Here is a 23,907-nt window from a genome sequence, read left to right as displayed (position 1 = left end):
GCTTCTTGAGACTGTTCCTGGAATGTGCTAGTAATATCAGCTTTAAAAGAGGGTGACTGAATTTTTAATTGATAAATAGGAGGGGAGTCACATATATGATTCATCTAAAAATGGCATAGATGATTTAGGTGCAAGTTAAAGAAGTCTAAGACATAGCCATGGTTTTATTCCACATGTATGGAGAGTTTCTACAATTTTGCTGTTTCCTAATAGGATTTTTATATTGTGCCTTTACTAAAATTGCCTTTTTGTCATTACTAAAAGCTCTTCTCAAGACTATTAAAAGTGGTTTCAATCAATGTGTAGCTATCTTTAAAATCATGTATTTTTCTACTCAACTAAATCACCACACCTTTTTCTCTTCTTCCTATACAGACTTAGCTTTGGAACCAAACCCTTCTGACCACCCAAGGTCAAGCACAGTTTGTCTGAGCAAATCTCAAACAGAGGGTAAGGCAATGCTTTTTTTTCCCTGAGAAAAAGAGTGAAAACTGTTTTTGTTTTGTGTATTATAGGAGGTATTTAGAAAAACTCTTACAGTGGTTTAAATGTTTCACTTTTTTTATGTATTCACTTGTCTTATTTTAATATGTTGATGATACAGTTTCCTTTAGTTGTCAGTGTTTTAGGGAGGAGAACACTTAGACTATCTGTTTATACATTTTGCCACCTCTTTATCAACATAGTCAACTGGCCACATGATTGAGATGTGGTCTATTTCTGCATGCTACTTTGTCCTTTTCCCCTTGCTCCGAAGAGCACATATGTTAAAGACAAATGATAGGGTTTAGGTCACAGTTAGGTTTTCATTTGATCAAATCAGAAAAATCAGTTGTTATATATGGGAATTGAGCCTTGTGATTCTGGCCCTGTTTTACACAGTGTTCAACCAGACGAGCCTATCTCACATCCAGATTTCTGCTACTCAGAACTTTTAAGCTATTCAAAACTTTCTCATCCTAATGTAGTGCTGTGCCAGGGTAATAAGAGCAACATGCCATATGGGGTTTTCCAGAAGATTATCCTCAGCATGTGAAACTCAGATAAATTTCCTGTGTCCTCCTTGTTTTAAGATGAGAATCAGAACCGTAGAATTTTTTGCACTCCTGCTTGCCTGCCTGTCTTCCTTAATGTTATGTTAAATCCTAGTTTATTTGCTAAAGAGCCATATGTGACCAAGTTTTTCAGTTGATTACGAGAGCAGGAATACAAGAAGTGAACATTCCATAATATTTAAAGTGAAGCAGCACAATAAAAAACGGAGGTTTGGTTTTTTGTTGTTGTTGTTTTGCTTTTTGTTTTTTTCCGTTAGATCACTGGTTTTTATAAAAGGATATAACTCAGGAACAGCCAGATGGAAGAGATGCATAGGGCCAGGCATGGGGACAGGGCACAGAGCTTTGATGCCCCCTGCAAGGGTACTACGTGTTCACCAACCTGGAAGCTCCTGGGGTTTCTAACTTGCATTTTTCTAGTGTGTGTACTTGAGCCACTCATTTCTGGTTAGGATTGCTCTATTTCTCAGTTTCTTCCAGAGCCATGAGCTGCTCACATGTAGAGGGGCTCTGGAGACAGTAAAAGAAAAGCTGTCCCATGCCTGTCTCTCTCTTCAGCCTTAAGGAATCCGTGCCTGTGATGCCTGTCTGGAGTTAAAGGAGGCAATGTGAGCAAGAGTGTGGCCTAAGACCCTCTTCAGGCTTTTATTCTTCTGGCCTTTGTTGGAGCAAAACAGTTTTGTGTGCTGTAGATATGTTCATTTAGGTCAGCACACTCATTTTAAAATTTACGTTTAACATAGGTTACTTTCCAGTTGTGTATTTTTTCAGTAAGGTATTTGAGTAGGTTACCATTAAGTGGTTCAGGATGCTTCCAGAGATACTGGTGCGTTCGGAGATGAGTGCCTGGCCAGAAACTGGTTCTTAGAGTTGTCATCTGTAGATGGTGGTAATTAAAGTAAGCTGTGTGTAAATGAAGAATTAGAAAATACTCCTGGCTAGTAGTTCAGCTATGCAGCAGGTAAATTTTTTTATTAGCTAAGTTTCTCACCTGGCCTAATTTGCTTTGTCCTTTTCTTTTGTAAATGGGGAGTCTTTCATTTGTACCTAATACAGAATATCTATTAGGTCAAAAAAGTGAAACTAAGTTTTTAGATTTTATTTATAGGACTCATCTTGCTGGGTGATTTAAATTATATATTTTGTTGGAAATTATTTTAAAAAATAGAATGGAATTTTATCTCATTGTGTTATTGGTAATCCGTCAAATAATTAGTGACTACTTTTATTTTTCTATGGCATTTGTATCAGAATTCATCAGTTAATTTTTTTTATTCTTAGTGCGGGAAAAGACGAAGAGCAACCCTTTAAACCATGTAAGTAAACAGTTGAAAAGTTAAGAAATTAATAGTTTGAATTAAAAATATGTCTGCCATGATTCCTAAAAATATGATGGATCCAATACTGTTAGCATGGACCTCTTTTTGGTAGATTTTCTAAATCTCTATTTTCCTAATTATCAAATGTATTCAGGAAAGTCTTTGACTTAGTAGTGCCCATTTTTTAAGGGTTCTGACATTTCAGTTAAATTTCACTAATACGGTTGTAGTATAAAGATCTGCCTTAAATTCTTTTGCCTTATTTTTTTGATCTTATTTTTTAACCAAAGTAATAAAAGTATAACAGGTAAGTTAATTTTTAGCACTGTCCATTGACTTCTTGTCATAGCAGGTGAAAGCTTAGCTTCTTCGGTCCACCATGACGTTATTTCCCTCCCTGTGTTCCCTCAACATGTATCAGTTTTTATTACATCAGAATCAATGTTTACATTACTACGACTCTGCAAATATTGTGCACTGCTGAGCCATATAGTTCTCTGACTGTGCCTCCTCCTTGCACACCCTTCATTCTTCTTCTTCAATATTAATGAAATTGGAGCCCTTCTGCACTTCTCTAGGATAACCCAACCCCCTTTTCCTAGCCAACGTGATCTCACACAGCCACATGCAGTAAGTAGCTCCCTGCCCGGTCTCCCTGCTTTCACATTCTTCATTTTTTCTGTGGAATTAATTTCCTGACTATATTCACTTGCCTGTTTTCTAACAGCTATTTTTTTCCCCAAATGTTTGAACATTTGTCACATGCCTATCAAAAATATTTTCCGTCTACTAAGCCACATCTGTTCCATTTTTTTCTTGGAGACACTTTTCCCCGATCTTTTGTCTTCCTACTCCCATATAGACTAGTGTTCCCCTAGGCCTGCTCTATGCCTCTTTTCCTGGGATATCTGTGTGAAGTCATCTGGGATCTCACATATCTCTGCTCTCTTATGTTGGATCCCCTATGTCCTAGATTCTGTTTCCCTCTTGTCTTGTTATACTTCCTTGTTTTACTGGAGCACATTTTCGTGGGAAAAGGGCACATGGGCAGAAAGTTTATAGAGATCTAGCCTCTCTGAAACTCCTTCTATTTGAGAAAGTATAGAATTCTCAGTTGAAACTAATTTTTGCAGTTCTAAAGACACTTTCCTCTCATCTTCTCATTTACACTGTTGCTCTTAAACCTGTTGACATTGTATGGTACATTGTACATTACCGATTTTAGTCATTTCCCCCCATCCCTTCCTTCTCGGGAACCTTTTAGTACCTTCCCTCTCCCTGGGATTTTGAAATTTCATAATTTGGTTTGGTATAGACCTTTTTTGTGTGTTTCTTTGATATTCTGTTTTTTTCTTCCAGGTTCCTATTATTCGGATGTTGGAAGTCTTAGACTTACCAGATCGGTAACTTTTTTCCCCTCCTGCTTTGCATTTTGTCTTTTTGTCCTGCTTCCTGGAGATTTCCTTGACTGTGCTCTAATCCTTCTATTGAATATATTGTTTTGTCTACCTTATTTTCAATTTATAGAGTTCTCTTATATCCTGTCATTCTTTTTTTCACTGATGCAATTTCAAGTTTTCATTTGCTCCTGAGTTTTTATCACTCCCATCAATTCCTTCTTCCTGTTTTTTTTTTTTTTTTAAAGCATCCTTATATTTTATTTTATTTATTTATTTTTTGGCTGCATTGGGTCTTGGTTTCTGCACGTGGGCTTTCTCTGGTTGCGGTGAGCTGGGCCTACTCTTTGTTGGGTGCATGGGCTTCTCATTGCAGTGGCTTCTCTTGTTGCGGAGCACAGGCTCTAGGGCGTGTGGGCTTCAGTAGTTGTGGCTCATGGGCTCTAGAGCGCAGGCTCAGTAGTTGTGGCGCATGGGCTCAGTTGCTCTGTGGTATGTGGGATCTTTCTGGGCCAGGGCTCGAACCCGTGTCCCCTGCATTGGCAGGCGGATTCTTAACCACTGCGCCACCAGGGAAGTCCCATTCCTTCTTCCTGTTTTGATCTCTTACTTGTTGGGGGCTTCCCTCAAACGTGTGATGGTCCTTGGCTGTCTGTTAAGATCTAATTGGAAGCATCACTTGGACAACTCGTTAACTGATGGGCCTCACTGCAAGGATTTGGGGACCACGCCTCTGAACTCTGAGCCTGCCTTGGGTTCCGTAAGACAAACTGGTTTTCTTGTTCCTGTCCTAGTCACTCTCTGTAGGTACCAAGGTTGTGCTTCCTCTGTTCTGCCATGTCAGTTACCACTCCTTTATCTAGTCTTTTCACCTTTCAAACATTAAAAATCATCTGCTGTTTATCCTGTCTTATGTATAGCTTTTTTAAAAAATGCCTTTAATTCTACTGAGATGATATCTGAAAGAAGGGGGAGAGGAAATAGATTTGTGGTCAGTCTACTCAAACTTAGATTTATTCTTTGAATATAGGTTCTGAGTTTGAAGTTTAATTCAATATAATTAACGATATTAATTCAGACAATATTTTGGATTATACCTATAATTAGAATATTATACTTTTCTACTAAGGCCTGGAGTATGAATTCTATTCAAACCACTCACCCTACCATATTGTCCATTAATGTGCAACATAGATGGAGTATTACAGACTTTTCAGTTAAAGTCATTGATTCTTAATAAACGTATCCAAAACTTGTGAAAAGGGGGAAGAAAAAAGTGAACTTCAGCTTTATTCTCTCTTTTTTTTTTTTTCATTTATATACTTTTATTTGGGAATGTTTAAATCAATACAGAGAAAACTAAATTTCAGAGACACTGAATATCATTAGTTTGGATATCATTACTTTATTATAAAAGAAACACGGAAATTATTTACAGGATGAAAGATTTCAGAACTTCAGTGGCAGCTTCACGTGATGCCATTGGGGGAACGGGCAGCTTCACGTGATGCCATTTCAATAGTGACTTATTTTCGTCGACATATTTTCCAAGAATGTCACCATCTCTAAATAAGAAAGAATCCTTGTCATCTAGAACTACTTTGGTGCCTCCATATTCTGGGAGAAGAACTTTATCTCCAACTTTCACACTAACTGGTTGAATCTCTCCACCCTTTCCTTTAGAGCCTGATCCAACAGCTACTACCATTGCTTGCAATACTTTTCCTTGCGATTTTTCTGGAAGCATAATGCCTCCTTTGGTTACAACTTCGGGTGCACTTCTTTCAACTAATACTCGGTCAAAGAGGGGAAGAAACTTTCTAAATGCCTGTCCTGCCATGACTCGGGTTGCCGCACTTCGTACTCTCGCTCTCTCCGGCTTTATTCTTTTAATGGGTTAAAATCAGAGGCAGTAGGCACAGTGGGAAGAGTCATTGGGTGGGGGCAGGATTTCAACAGGTACTTGACCTTTAATGATAAGCTTTGAGGGTTGTTACTTACTAACCTCCTAGGTATGATTATTTTCTAGTCTTCACCATTAAACCTGAAGTCTACTAAGCAACCTTTCCCCTTATAAAGATTGTAAAAGTCCATGTATTTTGTCCTTAGTGCTGAATGAAGATAAATACTCTTCTTCAGTGACCAATTGAAATAATACCTATGAACATTAAACTGTCAGTAGTGTTTTTTGCTACTTGTTTTTTTTTTTTTTGTATTTGCATTTTATACCCTTATGTGTGTCAGTGCAGTTTATTGAGGTTGTGAGCCAGCAATGGTAAGGCTTTAATCATAAAGGACAGTTATCTTAAATTTTCAAGCAAGATGAGAGGAAAGTAATCTGCTGGCAGCTAACATATCTAGGCTTTGCTCAGAGGCTTCAATTCTGCCATCCTTTAGTGAACACTAGATGCTGGAAAGTTTGAATAGTTTCAGGAGTAGGCCTGTGGAAGTGTTTCTTTTGTAGGATCGAGCCAGTAGACTGTAAGTTGCTGATACATTAAATGAGCCCCCATAGGACTATAGACCACATCTAATTAAAAATTTTAAATGTTTTAGCAGTACTATTTCCAAAGACAAATCAATATACATTCATAATAGAAAAAAAAGTTTTTAATAGAGGAAAACAGGATAAATAGCACCCAAAGCTCTACCAACTAGTCTATATTTTGGTACATTTCCTTACTATTTTTATTCCCCTCATATATATAGATTTTTGGTCAGAATTGACTTTTATTACGTGTAGTGTATGTCATATTATACCCTAATAGTAGTGACCTTAAAAGATAACCTGCTTCGTTTAGAATCAAAGTATTTGAATGAGTGAATTTTCATTTTTCATGCTGTATCTGTTTTTTGAGATTCTAAAATTACACATTAACCAAATAGCTTAAGGACCATATCAGAGTTTTAGTTTAAAACATTTCTAGCTTGAAGGAGAAATTAGTCTTCCAAATAGTGATACTTTTCAAATATGTTACATCTAGAACTTTTTGTTAATAAGGAATAAGTGGCTTTGCATAAAGCATCTGAAACAAGCAAAATGGTGTTTTATATATGCCATTTGGATATTTCTGATTATTGGATACTGGCAATTTTTACTTAAATGCTCTGTATTTTAAAAAGCATCAACTAGATTTTCTCCCTGCCTCACCTTTCATGTATTTGTGGAGGACATTGATGGGAGAGTGTGACAGCATGGTGAAAACTGTTTTATATTAATAGGAGGAAGGAAGGCTCATCTGAATTAGTAAACAAACAAAAACCAAAAACAAAACCCAGCTTTAAAATTGTTTGTATTCTGTGGTATTAAAGAATGCTACTCTTCCTTCCAGTGGCTTTCAGTGATTGGGATTTGGTTATTGGCCTTACTTTAAGGAAGAGAGTTGTCCTAACATAGTTTAGGCCATTTTAGTATTTGACTATTGCCGTGTTCATGGGCTCTTCACAAATAAATGGATACTTCTAAAGTGTTTTAAAGATAGTTCATTCTCTAGAGGGTCTCAAAAAGTTCTTTGTCACCTATCCAACACCACTGTAGATAAATTCTCACGAATTTGTATCTTTAGTAAGATTTACCTCCAGTTGTAACTGATCTTAAATAATTTCTCAAACACTTGTTGAATCCTAATTTGTCCCAGATTCTGTGCTCAGTAGCTGGAGGTAGGAGAAGAATCTTCCTAACCTGGAGAAGCTTGTTTACTTAAGAGGGTGGTACTATGCAAGCAGCTGAGACCATGGAACAGTTGGTAAATTAGATGTGTGAGTGTGCAGAAAGCGAGAAGTTTTGTGGTGTGCCTGCTGGCAGAGGGATCCTAGAGGAAGATGGGGTCAAGCTTGCTGGGACAGGAGGAAGAAAAAGGCACTGCAGGCAGAGAGCAGCATGGGTGAGGCAGGAGTGTCAAATAACACGTAGAACAGAATTAGTACAATTTTGAAATGAATGGCAAGTATTCTCTGAGGTTCTCACTTGAGTAATGTCATGGCAGTCTTACTTAAACATGAAGTGAGAAGTTAAATTCTCAGAGTTGTTTTATCCGTTTTTTTTTGGATGCGAGAGAATCTTTAAGCAGTACCTTTTTGTCCTCCAGATAAGGAAGTTGAGGCCCAGAGAGACTTATGGCCCCCAGCTTTTTAGTGATAGAGCAGCCCTGGCATGCCCAGCCTCTGATTCGAAAACGTTTGTTTCGTCACACTGTCTCCTGAACTAATACATTTATTATTGGTGTTCGTTTACTGCAGTGAAATGCTCCTACATCGGTATTACATAAAGCATTACGTTTTATTGTAGTAAATGAATAGAAATAGGAAATCTCAGCTGCATTTCATTGCTTAAGGAAAAAACCCTGAAATCTTATTCTAAACTTTTTACATTATTATAAAGGTAATTTATAATAGGCGCTTGCCGGGTTTGATTATAGGTACTATATCAAGGCAGCATTTTATAACCCATTTCTCAAAGCTCGTCTGTGGAAGTCAGAGTATAGAGGTTTCCCATAGAGCTGCACATGATATCACACTCAGGCAGTTCATGGAGTGTAAGAAAAATCTTAATGTTTTATCGTTTGACATTTTAACCAAGGAAAAAAACACACTTTATAGGTTTAACTTACTGTGACATTTTCTTCTATTTCCCTTCCCCTTCAGGTATCTCCAGGGCAGCTTACTAAAAAGTATAGCTCATGCTCAACAATATTTCTAGATGACAGCACAGTCAGCCAGCCTAATCTTAGAACCACAGTAAAATGGTGAGTACAAGTAGGTTGCCAAGGGCTGAGTGACAGACCCCCTTATCGCTAAAAGCATCCTAGCCATACATAATTTCATTCATTTGAATTGTCCTTTTCAGTGATCAGGTTAAAAAACTGGTGTCAACTATAGATTGATTTCAAGGACCTAAATATGAATTTTCAGTTTCCATTTTAATCTTAGAGCGCATGATAGAAGGGAAAGCCAGTTAGCAAATAAGAAATCCCAGAAAAAGTATAAATCTTTATTTGACGCATTTCTGTTGTTAAGCCATTGTTGAATATAATGAGAAAGAGAGGTACTTTTTATTGGCTATTTCTAGAAAAAATTATTTCTTTATGAGTTGTAGTCCTCAAACAATGTATACTACTTTGGAAGCTACTCTTAGAAGAAGGAACAGCTTGTCCCCTACTGGCACCAAAGCGACTCTGCATTTAAATTTAATTGATTTTGTCAGATTTATCCCACTGTGCATTTTTTTTTTCCTGCACTATTTCTGTATGAAATTTTACTTCTCCTTGCTGTCCCCCAAAGAGGGGGAGAATATATCAAACCAGTCTTAAGAAATACACACTCAAGCTTAATTTCTTTGTAGATGAAATTTGTTCAACTGAGGTTTTAACTTAATAGACACATTTAATTTTTGTTTATATATATAAATATATCTCCAACACACTGTATCAATCACAGCAGAGAACAATAAAAGAGGTGAGGTTTCGGAAACATGGCTGTGGTCAGGCTTATACTTAAGGAGACACGAACAGTGTCATGATGATGGAAACTATTCTTTAATTTCTGGGAGCACCTCATAGTCCACAATTGGAGATGCACTTTCAAAACACCCTAATGATGAACCTTTCAAGCTTATTTAAGAGAAAAAAACCAAACGGGATGCAGAGCTTCTTGCCTCCTCCCTCGCGGTTGTCCACGAAACATTAACATCTCCTTAGGGTATGAATGTTGATTTTCCAGAACACAGTTTGGGAAATGCTATTTGAAAATATTAATGTCCTTATCCTTAATTTTATTTGTTGTCTTAATTTTATAAGCTAATTATATTTTTAATTGGTTTTTAATGTGCCAGCTTTTTTTTTTTAGCTATTTAAATTATCAGTAACTTCTACTTTAATTAAAGACAGCAAGTTCACAGTCATAATAATGTAACTTTCCTCTCTTGCTTACAATAATAGTTGCAGTCAAATCATGTTTCAGCAAAAACTGAGCCCCATCTCTAAAGTCCTGAGTTTGGGCACTTATCACATCATCACTGAATGTTTTTATTCAGCCAAGACACTGAATCTGTGGGTACAAAAACCACTCTACTTTGGCTAGAGTCGCAGCTTCTTTTGAATTCAAAAGAGTCTGATGTCCAGTATATAATTCAAAAGTACTTTGAAGGTTAACCTTGCTCAGGGACTTCCCTGGTGGTGTAGTGGTTAAGAATCTGCCTGCCAACGCAGGGGACACAGGTTCGAGCCCTGGTCTGGGAAGATCCCACATGCCGCAGAGCAATTAAACCCGTGCGCCACAACTACTGAGCCTGTGCCGTAGAGCCCGCGAGCCACAGCTGCTGAGCCCGTGTGCCACAACTACTGAAGCCCACGCACCTAGAGCCCGTGCTGTGCAACAAGAGAAGCCACCACAGTGAGAAGGCCGCGCACCACGACAAAGAGCAGCCCCCGCTCTTGGCAACTAGAGAAAGCCCGCGCGCAGTAACAAAGACCCCATGCAGCCAAAAATAAGTAAAATTAAATAAAATTAAAGAAAAAAAAAAAAGATTAACCTTGCTCAGACAAGTAGGTTTCATCCTTTTTTTTCCCGACCTAGTCTAATTTTTGGAAGTACAGTAAATTTTAATTTGCTCTCATGAAGTTTTAAAAATGATCATTCATCACATTCATTATTGGTGAAATAAAGGTTTACTGAGAAAATTAATAGGGCCAATTGGCTTTTAGGAATGATTTTGAAAATGTTTATCATGGGGTTAGTTTTCAGTGGGGTAGTTGTTCTCAGTGGGGTAGGTGAGCCTTATTAGAATCACTTATGCAGCTTTTCAAGATATATGTTTCTGGATGCACAAAGTCCACCCGCCTGCCCCCGCCTCCAAGACACAGTGTCTGTGTGTCTGTCTGTCTGTCTCTCTCTCACCCACGCACACACACCTTTTGACAAGATGGGGAATGATGTGAAGCATGATTATATGGACAAAAGCATCCCGAGTGATTCTCCGATCTTAACCCTAACTCATTCATCCCTAAACTTTGCTGCACGCTGCAGTCATCTGGGGATCTTTAAAAACAGTCCTGATGCCCAAGTCATACCCAGTGCCGGTTAAATCAGAACATCTTGAAGCAGAAGCCAGGCAGTTTTTAAAGCTTCTCAGATGATCCCAGTGTGCAGCTGAGCTTGGGAGCCACTATTTGGTTAGAGGGCAGGAGAAAGAGAACTGCTTCTGATAATTAGTGGGACCTTAGGTAAGTCAGTTTTAAACCTTGGTTCCCTTATCTGTAAAATGGGTTGTTTAATTAAATGTCATCTACGGTTCAGTGGTCCTTTCCATCATAAAACTTCTAATGCTGTGATTTTAAAATCAATTTGAAGATGAAACTTTGAAGCACTATAGAAGTATCCATCTTTGATGCTAACGGTGTTACAGGCCTTTATACAAGTGCTAAGATTCTATAGACCTATTATAAAATTCAGATTTGCCTTCCCTCAATTATTTTGAGTTTCATTTTAGACACTGAGAACAAAGGGGAGCATATAACTTAACCAGAGAACCCCTTTGTTGCCTAATATACAACAGCTGTGAATAACTTAGGACTATAGTAACTTAAAAAAGACTACCTAAGGACTTGTATCTATCTGTTCGTTAATACTTTATTTAAAATAATTTGGAAATACCTGTCATTAATGGTATACTGTGTAGTATTTTTTTTTTTAATTTTTTTTTTCCCCCTACTTTATTTATTTATTTATTTATTTATTTTGGCTGTGTTGGGTCTTCGGTTCGTGCGAGGGCTTTCTCCAGTTGCGGCAAGCGGGGGCCACTCTTCATTGCGGTGCGGGGACCGCTCTTCATCGCGGTGCGCGGGCCTTTCACTATCGCGGCCCCTCCCGTTGCGGGGCACAGGCTCCAGACGCGCAGGCTCAGCAGCTGTGGCTCACGGGCCCAGCTGCTCCGCGGCATGTGGGATCTTCCCAGACCAGGGCTCGAACCCGTGTCCCCTGCATTAGCAGGCAGATTCTCAACCACTGCGCCACCAGGGAAGCCCACTGTGTAGTATTATGCTGTATTATTAGCACTGCTTATTTCAGGATAGCTAGACCTATCATCAGTTTTGTGGCTATAAAATTTTGCTATTAAATTTTCTAATAATTATGTAAAAGTGATTTTAAATCATTTTGGTATAGAGCACTTTTATTATTTACTTTTAGGGAAATAATGGAAAACGGATGGGTAGGTGGATAGCGAACTAAATCAACTGAAATGCAGGGGCTAACAAAAAAACCACACACACACACACACCCCCACACACAAACTACTATATGGCTTAAATTTAAGCATGTGTATAGATAGATATAACTTGTACAGGACAGAAGGTTTTGTGGGTAGAAGGACAAATGACAGGGGAAATATGTAATAATTTATATATTATAATAATCAACCAAAACATGCCTTCTAACAGCATATCTAGCATTTTGGGTCTCCTAATTTTGCTAAAAGCTGAAGAACCTAAAACAAGGGGGAAAGCACCCATGTGGTACTGTTCTGAATTCGAGGATTTCGGGGCCACTGGGCCTCTGGAAGGTCTTCCCTCCTTGCTAACCCCTTTTTAAAAATGTCTTCAGGCCTGATATGATAAAAATCAGTTATTACAATGTATTTTTTTTCCTCCACAGTTTGACCTTAGCAATATATTACCACATAAAGAACAGGTGAGCTCTTTTAAAACCTATCTTGTTATTCCAGCTAATTAATTTACAAGGTATCAAGTTTAGTGTTAGGTAATAACTATAGATGTTACTGGCATAAGCTTTTATTATTCGAGTGCTTTTATTACAGTATAGAAGTGAATCATTTATTTTTATCTTAGGACCCTTAATTCTTAGGTTACTGAGCATCCCAAAGAGTATTTGTTTATATGGGTTATATTGATAATTTACTGTATTAGACATTGAAATTGAGAATTTAAAAAATTAAATCCATTGTATGTTAAAACAGGGTTTGCCTTAGCACTATTGAAATTTTGAGCTAGATAATGCTTTGTTGTGGGGTGTCGTCCTGTGTGTTATAGGATATATAGCAGCACCCTTGGCCTCTACTCACTAGATGCCAGTAGCACCTTCTTCCCTCCACATTACGACAACCAAAACTGTCTCCAGCCATGGCCAGAAGTCCCCTGGGGGACGAAATCACCCATGATTGGGAACCCCAGTGTTTAACATAAGTCATTTTTTTTTAATGAAAAATAACTATTTTCCACAACAAAAAATATTGAGAGAAAAGTATCTCCTTAATAGAAGACAGCTGATTCTCATATCTATTCTGTCTTCAGTCATTTGTTTTGAAGAAACAATATGAAGAAGATCCAGCCGCTTGCAGATATATAGTTGGAAAAAGATGTATTTTTACAGCCTTCAGATAATTTGGTATATTCTTTGATACTGTACCAAAAGTCTGCATGTGCTAGTTTCTTAAATTAGTTAAAATGGAATTCTAAATCATATCAATGAACTTGTAATAAATACTATGTTAAATTAATACCCATTGATCTGTCATGCATACTGAGTAGATCTTTTTACCTGTACCTGACTTTATAATATTATACATTGGTCATTTGGAAAGTATTGGTTCACATTTCTTTAGACAGTGTCAAAAACTCACTTTTGTTAGTATCACCACCAGTCTTACCAGAAAAGTCTTTTAAGTGTTGAGAAGTTGTCAAGTTCACAATAGAAGGTAGAAGTTTTCCAAAAATCCTGATATTTTTAGCTTGATGGCTTGAATTTTATCATTGGCAACAAATAACTTTAGAGTGATTTTCCTTGAAGTGACAGGCTCACTTTGTTCATTTTTGAAAGAATGACTGTGTCAGTTGTACATTCAAATAACGATGGTGTTCGATGAAAAAAGTGTTTCAAATAAAGATGGTGTTCTATGAAAAAAATGACTTACCGCCAAGTCACAAGTGCTTTTCCTTAACCCAGCCATATTTCAGTATGTAAAAGTGCTTAATGCATACTTTCCACTTATTCAGAATATTAAAAAGAAGGACCAAGGTTTAAGAACACTATTAATTTTTACTCTTTTATCAAGGATGTTCTTAAAGCAGATTTTTTTTTTTAAATTAATTTATTTATTTTTGGCTGTGTTGGGTCTTCGTTTCTGTGCGAGGGCTTTCTCTAGTTGTGGCAAGTGGGGACCACTCTTCATCGCAGTGCGCGGGCCTCTCACAGTCGCGGCCTCTCTTGTTGCGGAGCACAGGCTCCAGACGCGCAGGCTCAGTAATCATGGCTCACGGGCCCAGCCGCTCCGCGGCTCAGATCAGGGCTCGAACCCGTGTCCCCTGCATTGGCAGGCAGATTCTCAACCACTGCGCCACCAGGGAAGCCCTTAAAGCAGATTTTTAACTGCAAGTGGCAGTGAATAATTGAATGACTTCTAATTCAGTTTGGTACCACTGCCTTGATTCATGCTCAGAAACCAGCAGTTTTACCCACTTTTGCTTTTATACATCCATAGCAAATGTCACACAATGTGAAGGGCAGGTAGTGTCTTAGTATTCTTATAAAAGCAGTTTTGACCTCTTGGGCCTCCTGAAGGAGGGGATAGGGGAGAATCCCAGAGGCCTGCAGACCACATTTAGAGAACCGCTGTTCAAATGAGCGCAGTGTATTAGTGTGGTGAAATTTTAAATTAAAAAGCCTGTTTCTTTTAAAATAAAAAGACAATTACATTTTTAACTCAAACTATTTAAAAGAGACAAGAAGAAATACACAATAAGAATATAAAGAACTAAAGAGAAAAAAACGGGAAAAAACCATGAATCTCATATTCACATTGATTGAAGTTAGAAGAATTTATTGCCCACCACCACTGCTTTATAAAATGTTCTTGCATATTCCAGTGTGAGGTTAGAGGAGTGAAAATATATTGGTTTACTAGCATTGCCTGTTAGGGAGGGTCAGTGCTTATAGAGGCAACTCTGGCTGGTTGTTGTAGAAAAGATTTCACGGAACTTGATGTGCTGAGTAAAAATAGGTCAGGAAACCTTTCTAAGGGTGGAATCCAGGAGAAGAATTTATAAAACTGTTTGCTTTGTTGAAGGTTAAGCTTCCTCTACCCCTCTCTCTACTCCTAGCAGATATTTTACTAAGATAGTAACTCCTGAATTAATTTTTTAAATGCACATTCTTATTTTATAGAGATGCAGATAGATCCTTGGATATTTTTGATGAGAGATTACATCCACTCACAGTAAGTGTCAGTTTTATTGAAGTGGTATTTTTCTCTTATACAGTTGTGTTTATTTCATGCTGATTTGCTTTGAAATTAAGTACTAGAAGAAAATTACTTCCTCCAGCTCGAAGTCAAATTCATCTTCCTTTAAGTCTTCTTCCCCACGCCATGTTGTGTCTAGTCATTTTCCCGAAGGCGTGTTGTATAAGGGGTTGATGGATATGAACCGAGTTGCACTTTGTATGAATAGTGAGCAGGTAAGTAAACATACCCAAGTAACAGAAAATGTATCTTTTTAAAGGATGATTTTCCATAGCATCAAACAATATAAATATTTGTAAATAAACCTAATATGATAAGGCCTCTAAGAAGAAAATTAGAAAACTGTTTAAATTTTAAACGAATTAAAATGACAAAGTTTTAAAATTCACTTCTTCGGGTGCTCTGTAGCCACACGTGGCTGGCGACTGCTGTACAGGACAGCACATTCTTCGAGCCTTATGGTTACAGGACACTGGAAATGTGTTTTCAAAGTTGATTACAGAAAAGTATGACATATGGTGATCAGCAAGACTTTTGAGCCTAAAAATATTGGGTTGGCCAAAAAGTTTGTTTGGTTAGTGAATATATTGTTCAATAAAATGCTTGGTGAAAATGAAAACTGTGTCTTTTATTTTTACTTAAAACCAAATGAACTTTTTGGCCAACCCAATAGTTTACATTTGGTTCGAATTCTGTGGGGAGGAACGTGGAAATACATAACTTTTCTGCGGTTGTGCCTGTATTTTTCTTTAATGAATGGTGGTGAGTACTGGATCACTGTGGTATTTTAGGATCCCATTGTTTATATTTAAAAGACTACAAGACATGTCACCCAACCAAAATTATTTTAAGGGGCACGTGGGCCCAAGTGTGAAGACTGCTATCTTAAGGGTACTTTTAAGTATTTTTCTTCCATGGATACATAAATTGCATTTTTTCTCCTTTCAGCGAGAAAAGGTTCCAGAGGAATACTTCGAGCATGATCCTGAACACAAATTCATTTACAGATTTGTTCATACTCTTTGTAGTGCCACACAGCTAACTGCTGAAAGTGCAGTAATAACTTTGGTAAGATATTTTTTCTTTCGTAAAGCATCTGTAGAAATTTCTGTCTTGTACACATGGTATGGTCCTGTTTTTCCCAAATGAAAGTAGGTTCCTGAAATGATCATTAGAACTTTATTAAGAGAAACCTATCAAAAGAAAGTAAAGTATACACATTTGAGCTTTAATAATCATTATGATTTAAAATGTTGCCATTGCTTTTCTCATCACAAAACAATTGCTATTAAAGGCAGCAGGAGAGATTTCTGGTTTCTCCTTCCACACCTGAGGGGACACATGCACGCACAGTGCACACACGCACACACAGACGACACATGTTGTGGTGGTAGGGCGGGGCAATAACTGAACGCTCTGGTCCACAGGCAGAAACAGGTTCCGGGTAGTTTGAAGCTGAGTCCCAGACTGTACTGCCTAGGCAGTTCTGATGTGTGTCCTGATTGAGAACTACTGCCCTCAGTTCTCTGTTCCTTGGATAATGGATAATGGTGTTAACCATCCCTGCTGTCCTCTTATTGCCTGCATGTGAAGTTGCCCAGGACTAGGGTGCCAGTAGGACTTCAGAAGGCTTTACTCTAGTTAGCCTGCTAAGCTACAGCTGTGTAAGGACCTTTTTGTCATCCATTCCTAATTCCTGTGGTAAGATTTTATCATTTGAATAATAAATCATATTCAAGTGAGAGGTAGTTGGGATTGTTTTACTCCTCCCTATAGCAAACCTGTAGGGGGGAAAGTCAGCTGCGTGGTCTGCAGGGAAGGAATACTTAGGCCACTCACTGCCTGCTCCTATCAAGGCAGAATTTAGGACAGGAGGCTTGTCCTTTTGAAAAGAGACCCCTCAGTGGGTACTGGATCAGACACAGGCCTTTTCTTGGAGCTACAGGCCACTTGGAGTGCTTAGCACATGCTTGAGAGAGGCAGGAATGGTGCTTGCATATGGAGAGCTAGGAAATGCAGGAAGGAGAGTGTTGGGGTTGGAAGAGGGGCATTTCTTTGTAGACAAGTTAAGCTTGATGTACCTGCGAGACAGCAGAATGGCAGTGTCTAGTAATCATTTGAATATATGGGATTGGAGCATGAATCTGAGCTAGAGGGAGGGAATTAAGTGTAGCTGTTCAAATGCAGAGAAAGTATGTAAAATAAAAAGTGGGTAGAAGATAGATCTGTAGGGACTGTCAGCACTTAAGGGACAGATCCCCAGAGGAGTGGCTACAGTGGTAGGAAACCCAGCAGAGAACCCTAAGAGACACCAGGAGAGGTTCAAGAAGGAGAGTATGGTCCAAACGCTAAATGCTACCAAGAAGTTGCTCATGTCATAAATACCATGTCACTGAATACCTACTCTGTGTCACTTTTCTACATGTGGGGGGTGGAGGAGAGAACAAGTTGGATAAATAAAGTTCTTGCCTTTATGGAGCAAGTGTGGAAGACGTAAATTTTTTTTTTTTTTTTTATCGGAGTACAGTTGATTTACAGTGTTGTGCTAGTTTCAGGTGTATAGCAAAGTATAAGTGTTTTTTTTTTTAATGAGTGTTTTTTAAAAGATGACTATTTCAAGTAGTGGTAAAAACCATGAAGAGAAAGCAAGGTAAAGGGATAAAGTGATTAGAGGGGCTTACTAGAAAGCTCAGGAAGAGCCTCTTTAAAGAGGTAATGTTTGAACCCAGGACGTGGCTGAACTGAGGAAGATCAGGTACGCTGGCATTACGGGCAGAGGGGACAAGTGCAAGGCTCTGAGACAGGAACTTGTTCTGTGTGTTCAAGGAAAAGCAAGGTGGCCATTGTGATCCGAGCGGGGAATGAGGGAAAGAGCATAGGTGATGAGGTCACGGAAGGACAAGGCCGTACCGCACAGGGCCTCGTAACTTGCAGGCCACGGGAAGAAGGTATTTGTTTGATGGGAAACCTCTGGCAGATCTGGAGCAGGCGCATAAAGTACTCTTAATTTAAGAGGCTCTCCTGGCTGCTTTGGGGAGAACAGACTGTAGTCTGTTGGGAGGCAGAGAAGTTAGGCAGTGGCAGCGATACAAGTCAGAAGTGACAGACAGAAAAGCGGTCAGGGTACCAGTGAAGGTAGAGATAACAAGAAGTTCTAACAGATTGGAGCAGGATACACTCAAGTGCAGGTGTTTGGTCTCAGCGACTGGGCGTGTGGCAGTGCTCTTTCATTTCTGAGGGGAAGGCCTGGGGAGTGGAGCTCTGGGACGAAGAGCTCTGGGTGGTTTGTGTGAAGGCACCGGTGACCACGGCAAGAGTAGTCTCTGTAGAGTGGTAGCAGCAGGAGGCTGACTGAAGTGGGTTAAGGAGAGGATGGGAGATGAGGAGCTGGCCTCAGCCCTGAGGACGCCGTCGAGGGGCAGTGGGGGACAGGCTGGGGACATGGAAGCATTCACACTGGAGGAAGCCTCTGACAGAGAGGGAGAAGTTGTTCAAAAAGAGACTAACTGTGGGCACAGTGCTCTGCAGAAGTGAGGTGGGATCAACTGCATTCATAGGAGAGTTAGCTTCAGTGAAAAGAAAGAAATCTCGCTTCCTCCGAGACAGGAGGGCAAGTGGGATAAATGAATATCGGCACGTGTACCAAGTTTGCCAGTACAAAGGTGAGAGGAAGTTGAGAGATTGCCAGTGTCGTTTCAGTGCCTCTGATTAGTCCCATAAAGTAGAGAGTTGAACCTTGCGGGGAGAGTCGTTCTTAGGGTACTAGAGAGTGCTGAGTTCTTTGGGGAATGGGAGCCGAATTTCACTAAGAACATATAATCTCAATACCCGTGTTTGAAAACACAGTAGAGTTTGGAGGGCATGGGCGAATCTGAGCTGTCAATCTGATAACCCATCAGAGAGTAAACAGACTCTTTAAAACTGGACATTTTTCTTTTTGTCAAATGGCATATACACTCTTCTACAGAGGTAACAACAAATCACAGCTTACCTCTCTCATCTTTGCTCAGCTGTTAACTCCATCCAGTTCTTTGTAGGGTAGACATTTGATACATGTAAAAGAAACCATGAAATCATCTCACAAACCGGCAGGTTTAGAGGAGCCCCAGGGATACAGACACAGGCAGGTCTTCCCACCTTAAAACCAAAAGAATTGACTAAGCTGCAGATTATGTAAGACAGAAATGAATAATGAAATGATAATGGAGATGTGAAAAATTGGGGATATGAAAAGGACTACCCTTTGTATGCATGTGTGTTCCTTAAAAAGGCACTAAAATATGGGAATACTTGCCAGCTAGCTGTCAAGCCCCTTTGGACTGCCCGTCCTGCTGTGCCACGCAGCAGCCACTGGGAGGCTCTCTTGACCACCAGTTTTTATCTTCAAGTTCATGCCACAGAAGGACTGGGGACTCTGAAGAGAAGGTAGAGGTGTGCTCAGTCTTACCAGAATTTTACACACTCAAGCGTTATGTAAAATCGCCATGCAACCACCACCAGTCTTGTAGTTAACATTGCACGTGATAGGCACTCAAGCATTTACTGAACAGTTGAAGTCGACACTGGGCTGTATGTGCTGCCCTTGACAAGTGGGAAGGTAATAATACAATGCGTGTCTTTAGAATGCCCTTTGCTCAGATGTCCTTTCATTCCTGTGACCAAAATTGGGTTGGAAATTCACACGGGCAGAGTAGAAATATCAGACTAACAGAAATATCTGACTTACAACTGTGACCTGGCCTCTGGCCTTGGCTTGGCTGAGCAAAGTCTTTGTAGAACCTAGGAATAAAAGGGGTGTCCAAAAGAGATGAAATCTGTCATTCCTAACAATTCTTATCACAGCACTTAAACTGAACTAAAATCAAAGATCAGTGCTTTACTTTTGCAGGTTTACTTAGAAAGGCTTTTAACTTATTCTGAGATCGACATTTGCCCCACTAACTGGAAAAGAATTGTTTTGGGAGCCATTCTTCTTGCCTCCAGGATTTGGGGCGATGATGCTGTATGGGATGTGGAGCACAGCCAGATCCTCAAGGACGTTACAGTTGAGGACATGTGAGTTTGTAAGGTTACCGTGAACTTTCTAACCATTTTCCAATACCTCATTTGCTCTCATAAAGTTTACATTTTTAAGAAATGTTACATTTTAAGAAAGGTTACCTTGTGCAGAGAGCTGAAATAGACATAAAATTACAGACTTCTTTCCATCTAGCTGTAGTATAACAATTTGTATTTCCCCTCATTAATTGGTAGGTCTTGATGTGTTATTGTTGTAATATTCTGCTCGATAAATTGAAATTATTTTTCTGGTGGTTTTTGCCAAACATTTTACAAGCTCACTACCAGAACAACATGGTACAGTCAGTAACTTGACAGCTTTCTTAAAGCTGTCTACCAGGTCCAGTCCATTTTTAAGGGGCACATGCCTGGTCTTTGAAGCAAGTGGCCACTGTTAAGGTCTTAGGGCCTCTAGACTACTGACAGGTTATAATTTCAACCTGAGTCACACATTGTGTATTTGCTTTTGCTGGTCTTTTTCTCCTTTTGATCTGAGGTTCTGTTGTTACAGAAACTATGATGTACAGGTAGCCACATATAAAGGTTTCAGATCCCTGTGTTCCTGTCTCCTCCCCTAAAGTCTGCCGAGTTAGGAAACACCTACCTCTCAGGTAGTCCGGGAAGCATCCCTGGGGCCTCACCCAGGGCACTCAGCAAACACAGCGGCACTTTGTGGGGCCTTGAGTTAACTAGGCAGGTTCTCCTCACAGATGGCACGCTCACATTGGCATGAAACGCCAGGCTTCCAATCTGGCTCTGGTGAAGGGCCCCAAGGGTGGGAAGCAGGATGAGCCAGAGAGGTAATTCCAGCAGACTCTCGAAGTGCCCGCTTGACAGTGAACCTGTCTTTGTGGGTGGCCTTCAGGAAAATGGGAAAGGACACCTCTTGATTATATTGGACAGCAGAGGCCGATCAAGATGGCAGGCAGGGGCAAGAGTTTGTTTTTGTTACCTTTGCCCCTTACTCGAGATAATTCACAATTACCAAAGTGCATATTTACAGCTGAAGCGAGGAAAGTTGTGACTAAGAGAAGGGACCAGTGACTGTCAGTAGCTGTCAAAGTGGCTTTTGGTGAAAATGCCCACTTTGGTGATCATGTAAACCAGGTGGTCATGGTGATATTGCTGGTAGCAATCTTAGCGAACAGTGTAACAGCAGATAATGAATTTGAAATGAATAGAAGTACTTTTGGAAGTTGCAGAAACTAAAGTGACGTTGACCAACACTATCATCAGTCTTTAAACTGGTCCCTTGAAGGAAGGAAAATTTGTAATCGTGAACACCATCCCTGCCATGATGGCAGCTGAAATTTTCCCAGAATCTGCAACTGAGCTGACTGGGGCTCTGGTTCCAGGTACAACATCCGAGAACATGCAGGGAAACGTGTGGGTGTTCACAGACATTGAGCCCAGGAGCATTGGCGGCACTGTCCGGCTATGAAGAAACTAATTCTAAACAACGCTTTTCTGTGTAGAACGGAGAATCACCAGGAGTTATGTTTATAATAGGCTGCTTTTGTTTATGATCTTTGGGAGTTGGAAAACATTACAACAAAGTGTTTAATACACATTTGTTTCATCCCTCTGCTGTTGACTACTATTTGTAATGGTCTCATTTTGAGTCTGAATTGAAAAATTGCTGTCTATCAGCTTTTCCTTAAAACTTTCTAACATCTCTGTGTCTTGTTAAATATATATTTCCCTTCAAAAGAGTAAGTTAAACTGAGCAGCTGCTGTTCAGACAGTTTGCTGCGCCTGTAAGTGGTAGGCTCTTCAGCCACCTAGCCATTTAAAAACAGCAAAAAACACAGAAGATGCATATTCTGTAGGCATAATGCTTTTCTTCAGTGATTAAAGCTCTATTAATAGACATGTTAATCCTATGAAGTACTGTATTTCCACACAATTAAAATGTATTAGTGGAGAAAATATAAAAGGGATAGTGAAGTGCATTTATTCCTGTAGTAAATTAAGTCCTGATTAGCTGATTATCAAAACATTATCTGATTTACATTTCTATAGACTTCTGGCCGTATGAACAGGAAATTAATTTTGGAAGTAGGTTCAGTTAGGTTTAAAGTTCAACAAATGAGAAACCTCATTTCTGCTCATACTCTGCTCTCCATACAGGAGAACAAGGAGCATTTGTTGATTTATCCAATGGATAAAATATTAACACTTTACAACCAAGAAACCAAATGTATTGTAAAATAAGCCACTTGCATGTTTGTTTGGGTATTTATCATTTTTATATAATCAACTCTCTAAAGTGATTGCTGTGGAAAGTGGTAAGATTTACTCTAATTTTATATTTATTTACTTAAACATTTGGCAAGCAAATGGCTGGATATGGTCATATAGCAGAAGCCTGCTCCCAGCACTCTACTTTCCCACTTCATTGAATTCGCCCTCTGTGGGCGTGTGCAGTCTGTCCTGGCAAGGGGCGGTAGGTCTGAACATTCTGGGCTGCTCTCCTAACACCGGGGGAAACAACTGCTCTATCAGAGGTCGTATCGTAAAGTGGGTTTAGTCTAGCTGAGACATAATCTTACTGCCTTCCTAAGCTTAAAAAGTGCATCCTGTCCTGTCATGGTGACGACAACTCACCCTAGTAAGGTTTTAAGGTGAACAGAAACTTGGATTATGCCCTTTGACACAGCCCCATGCACGGGGTGGGGGTGGGGGGATTCCCTTTCCCATCGAATGTAGCTTATTTATTTATTTACTTGAGATGAATCCTTGTTGCCTCAAGAGTTTTCCCCCCTCAGAGATAACAGCAGTGGCTCTCGAGGGATCCATGTGTTGCCGTGGTGATGTGCCCACGCCTTGTGTTGGCTCGTCTCCACCTCAGTGAGCCCCTTCCTGTCCTCAGCCCGGTGCAAGTGTCTGCAAGCTCTTCAGAGCTAATAAACAGCATCCATCATTCCTTTCATCTGATCACTATAGCGGGGCCTTGTGAGTGAGTGTGGAGCATGACTCGTACAGCTGCACTAATGGAACTCTGAAGAATGAGCCCCTGAGTCAGCAGCATGAGTGCATAAGAGGGCCATAACCTCTTCCCCCTTGTCCCAGACTCAAAGTGCTGGGACGCAGAAGGGACCACAAATAGCTGTACCTTGTTTGAACATTAGGGTATTAATCCAGCTGGGTAGCCATTATTTGTTTCAAAACAGTATTTAGAGCCATCCTAGTAGCTCAGAATGGTATTTTTGAAGATAGCCCAGTTGACTAAAATTGTCCTGTGTTGGTTTTGTCTTCTCCTCCTCCCCCAGGAATAAGATGGAAAGGCACGTCCTGGAGCGACTTCATTTTAATATTAATGTTCCTTTCAGTGTGTATGTCAAACACTACTTTGACCTTCGCTCCTTAGCAGATGACAACAACCTGAATGTTCTATTCACTCCTCTTAGCAAAGAAAGAGCACAGAAGTTAAAGGTAAGGCTGTGAAATCACTAACTGGGGTTTTCTGTCAGCCACCGAAGCCACATCTGTAGCTAAATTATATTAAGCAGTGATTAGGAAAATGGAAAGCTGTTAACAGTTTGAAGAGCTTATTGACCCGTTGGCATCATATTTCCTGTGTCTTTTATGGTTTATACAGGGATCCCACATTATAAAAAAAAAAATTGTCTCTTCTGTAACCATAATTCAGAATACTTTAAATCATATTTAATCTGTTCTTAATGGTTTTCCATTTGAACCTCTACACTTACATATAACCATACATGAATAATTTCTTAAAATTGTATCCCTAATCATATGTACCTACATAATCTACTTACCACTCTTAACTGTCTTTTTTTTTTTTTAATAATTGATGTTTTGGA

The 23,907-nt window shown here is 39.5% G+C and overlaps 2 protein-coding genes across 12 annotated transcripts in view; one reads left to right on the top strand and one right to left on the bottom strand.

The window, feature by feature from the left end:
- LOC130707327 (cyclin-Y-like protein 1) overlaps positions 1-23,907 on the top strand; it is a 293,323-nt gene that overhangs the window by 267,668 nt on the left and 1,748 nt on the right. For 7 of the 11 annotated variants that reach the window (XM_057541401.1, XM_057541388.1, XM_057541379.1 and 4 more), the window contains 8 exons: positions 376-450; positions 2,337-2,371; positions 8,416-8,516; positions 12,421-12,456; positions 14,947-14,998; positions 15,971-16,090; positions 19,911-20,077; positions 23,353-23,515. In XM_057541401.1, the coding sequence (XP_057397384.1) occupies positions 376-450; positions 2,337-2,371; positions 8,416-8,516; positions 12,421-12,456; positions 14,947-14,998; positions 15,971-16,090; positions 19,911-20,077; positions 23,353-23,515 (749 nt within the window). Of the gene's footprint in view, positions 1-375; positions 451-2,336; positions 2,372-3,733; positions 3,778-8,415; positions 8,517-12,420; positions 12,457-13,076; positions 13,105-14,946; positions 14,999-15,970; positions 16,091-19,910; positions 20,078-23,352; positions 23,516-23,907 lie in introns of those variants that run through there. The other 4 variants (XM_057541373.1, XM_057541375.1, XM_057541384.1 and 1 more) reach the window with 4 other exon arrangements.
- Positions 5,070-6,904, bottom strand: LOC130707374 (10 kDa heat shock protein, mitochondrial-like). Its single transcript, XM_057541608.1, has one exon. It carries the CDS (start codon positions 5,609-5,611, stop codon positions 5,204-5,206), a length of 408 nt encoding a protein of 135 aa, XP_057397591.1. The 5' UTR covers positions 5,612-6,904; the 3' UTR covers positions 5,070-5,203.

The sequence above is a fragment of the Balaenoptera acutorostrata genome, chromosome 1 (assembly GCF_949987535.1).
Source record: "Balaenoptera acutorostrata chromosome 1, mBalAcu1.1, whole genome shotgun sequence".
Classification (NCBI taxonomy): Eukaryota; Metazoa; Chordata; class Mammalia; order Artiodactyla; family Balaenopteridae; genus Balaenoptera; species Balaenoptera acutorostrata.
Note: the sequence above shows the minus strand (reverse complement) of the source record. Positions and strands in the feature narration are given on the sequence as shown.

Bases quoted from the DNA above. Each gene is read 5' to 3' on its own strand.
- LOC130707374 (XM_057541608.1), bottom strand. From the start codon at position 5,611: ATGGCAGGACAGGCATTTAGAAAGTTTCTTCCCCTCTTTGACCGAGTA.